A 2,289-nucleotide genomic window follows, 5' to 3' on the forward strand; every position below is an offset into this window, starting at 1 on the left:
CATCATCATTTAAAGTATATATTAAATTCATATTGCCAAGAAAAATTAGCATAAAATTCTTCAATTATGCTTTATTTATCTTTAAAAAATATTTTTTATATTTTTTAATATTTAAAATATCCAGTAAAATTAGTTAACAAAAAATATTTTTTATGGTAAAAAAATAAATTATTTTAAAGAAAATAATTTATTTTTTTATTTTCTAAATTTTAAAAAATTTATTAAAACTCTTACATATAAATTTATTAATAGTATATTTTATTTTTTTATTTTTTAAATTTTATTAAAACTTTTACATATAAATTTGTTAATAGTATATTTTATTTTTCTAAATTAAAATCCTCCTTTGGCTAGGTGACCCAATTCCATCAAGTCTTTTGTTTGGGCATAAGAACAACGCTACTTACGCAAAACACGGGCTTGTGACGAGAGTGATTATTAAGAGGAAGGGTTCGAAGTTGGAAATATTGCCAATGTTACGCCGTGTAAAATATGTAATACAAATATCAGGACCAAATAGGACTTGATATCCAAATGGGATGAAAAGAACAAGACCAAGTTTTATTTGGTTTGGGATCTCTAAATCTACATGGACTGTAATTTCTTATGGCTATATATAGAGCATGCTGCAACCAGTTGCTTTCGTTCAAATTTGCCAAAGCCTACATTTACACTGTATCCTCTCTACCAGACCACAATCATGGATTCCTGCAAACTTCTTTTTCCTTTTCTTCTCTGCTCTCTCTTCTTTTTTGTTCTTCCTCTTGCATCTCATGCTCATCTTCTCAAGGCTTGTCAGTTTGAGGCGATTTATAACCTGGGAGATTCAATATCTGACACCGGCAACTTGATCCGCGAGGACCCTGCTTCTGTTTTTGGTAGGCTTCCCTATGGCCTAAACTTATACTCCACTGCAACTGGTAGATGCTCCAATGGTTTGCTCATGATTGATTTCATTGGTAAGCAACTAATTTGGTTTCATGCTCTTGTGTTTTTGTATCTGTCTGTGTTTAAAGCAAATTAAATTGTGCTTGTTTGTATTTTCACAGCAAAATCAGCTGGTGTTCCCCTTCTCAATGCATATTTGAATGAATGTTCGACCAAGACACATGGAGTCAACTTTGCAGTTGCTGGCTCTACTGCTTTGCCTGTGGAATTTCTTGCAGAAAACAGAGTCATTGCCTCTGTTACCAACAGCTCTCTTTCCATACAACTCAACTGGATGGCTGCCCATTTCTATTCAACTTGCCACAACTGCAAAGGTTACTATATATTTCTTTAGCTTTTCATAATGTTATAAATTTAACATGTTGTAACTGTTCTTATTTAATGTTTCATCCTTATTATAATTGACAGATTGCATTGAAAAACATAAAAAATCTCTGTTCATGGTTGGGGAAATTGGAGGCAATGATTATAACTATGCATTACTACAAGGCAAGACTATTGATGAGTTGAAGCACATGATACCGGATGTTGTTAATGTCATCAAATATGCTGTCGCGGTTGGTTGATTTACTAAAAAAAAAGTACTAATTAATTTCTATCTATGATCTTAATTTGGTATGTTGTTTTTGTAGAGAGTTATTGGATTTGGTGCGACTCGAGTTGTAGTTCCTGGAAATTTTCCAATTGGATGCTTGCCCATATTTCTCACAGGATTTCACACCAACGATTCTAATGCATATGATGAACTTCACTGCCTCAAAGGACTCAACAACTTTGTAATATATCACAATGAACTACTCCAACGAGGAATTATAGCATTGCAGGAAGAGCATCCGCACGTGACTATAGTGTATGGGGATTACTACAATGCTTACAAGTGGGTTTTGCAAAAGGCTGCACTGCTAGGTAATTGTTTAAATGCTGCCAATTCTGAGAGCTATACGTAGACCGTACATAATTGAAACTAACATCTCTTACTTGTTTGCTTTAACGAAACAGGATTTGACCCCAATTCAGTACAAAAGGCTTGCTGTGGCTGTGGAGGAGATTATGACTTTAGCCTTGAAAGATTTTGTGGAACTCCTGATGTTCCTGTTTGTGCTAAACCTGAAGAACGTATGAGTTGGGACGGAGTACATTCCACTCAAAAGGCTTATTTCTTTATGGCACGATGGCTCATTCGGGACATCTTCCAAAAGCTTCGATGCATTGCTTGATTTTTTCTCCATTAATTTAATTTTTCATGCTAGTCATGATTAGCTAGTAGATTAAGATTTATTTTATCAGCTGTCTCTATTACATGGTTCAAGTGATATTTTTATCAGCTGATCATTGTGCAAA

At 33.9% G+C, this 2,289-nt stretch overlaps 1 protein-coding gene across 1 annotated transcript; it reads left to right on the forward strand.

Moving 5' to 3' along the window:
* Positions 1-589: 589 nt before the first annotated feature.
* Positions 590-2,289, forward strand: LOC110631191 (GDSL esterase/lipase At5g03980). Its single transcript, XM_021778931.2, has 5 exons — positions 590-959; positions 1,050-1,262; positions 1,357-1,505; positions 1,581-1,854; positions 1,948-2,289. The coding sequence occupies exons 1-5, from the start codon at positions 590-592 to the stop codon at positions 2,163-2,165; spliced, it is 1,224 nt and encodes a 407-aa protein (XP_021634623.2). The 3' UTR covers positions 2,166-2,289.

Source organism: Manihot esculenta, chromosome 14 (assembly GCF_001659605.2).
Source record: "Manihot esculenta cultivar AM560-2 chromosome 14, M.esculenta_v8, whole genome shotgun sequence".
Classification (NCBI taxonomy): Eukaryota; Viridiplantae; Streptophyta; class Magnoliopsida; order Malpighiales; family Euphorbiaceae; genus Manihot; species Manihot esculenta.

Bases quoted from the DNA above. Each gene is read 5' to 3' on its own strand.
- LOC110631191 (XM_021778931.2), top strand. From the start codon at position 590: ATGGACTGTAATTTCTTATGGCTATATATAGAGCATGCTGCAACCAGT. The intron at 960-1,049 runs GTAAGCAACTAA...GTATTTTCACAG, and splicing joins GCTCATGATTGATTTCATTG to CAAAATCAGCTGGTGTTCCC. The intron at 1,263-1,356 runs GTTACTATATAT...TATAATTGACAG, and splicing joins AACTTGCCACAACTGCAAAG to ATTGCATTGAAAAACATAAA.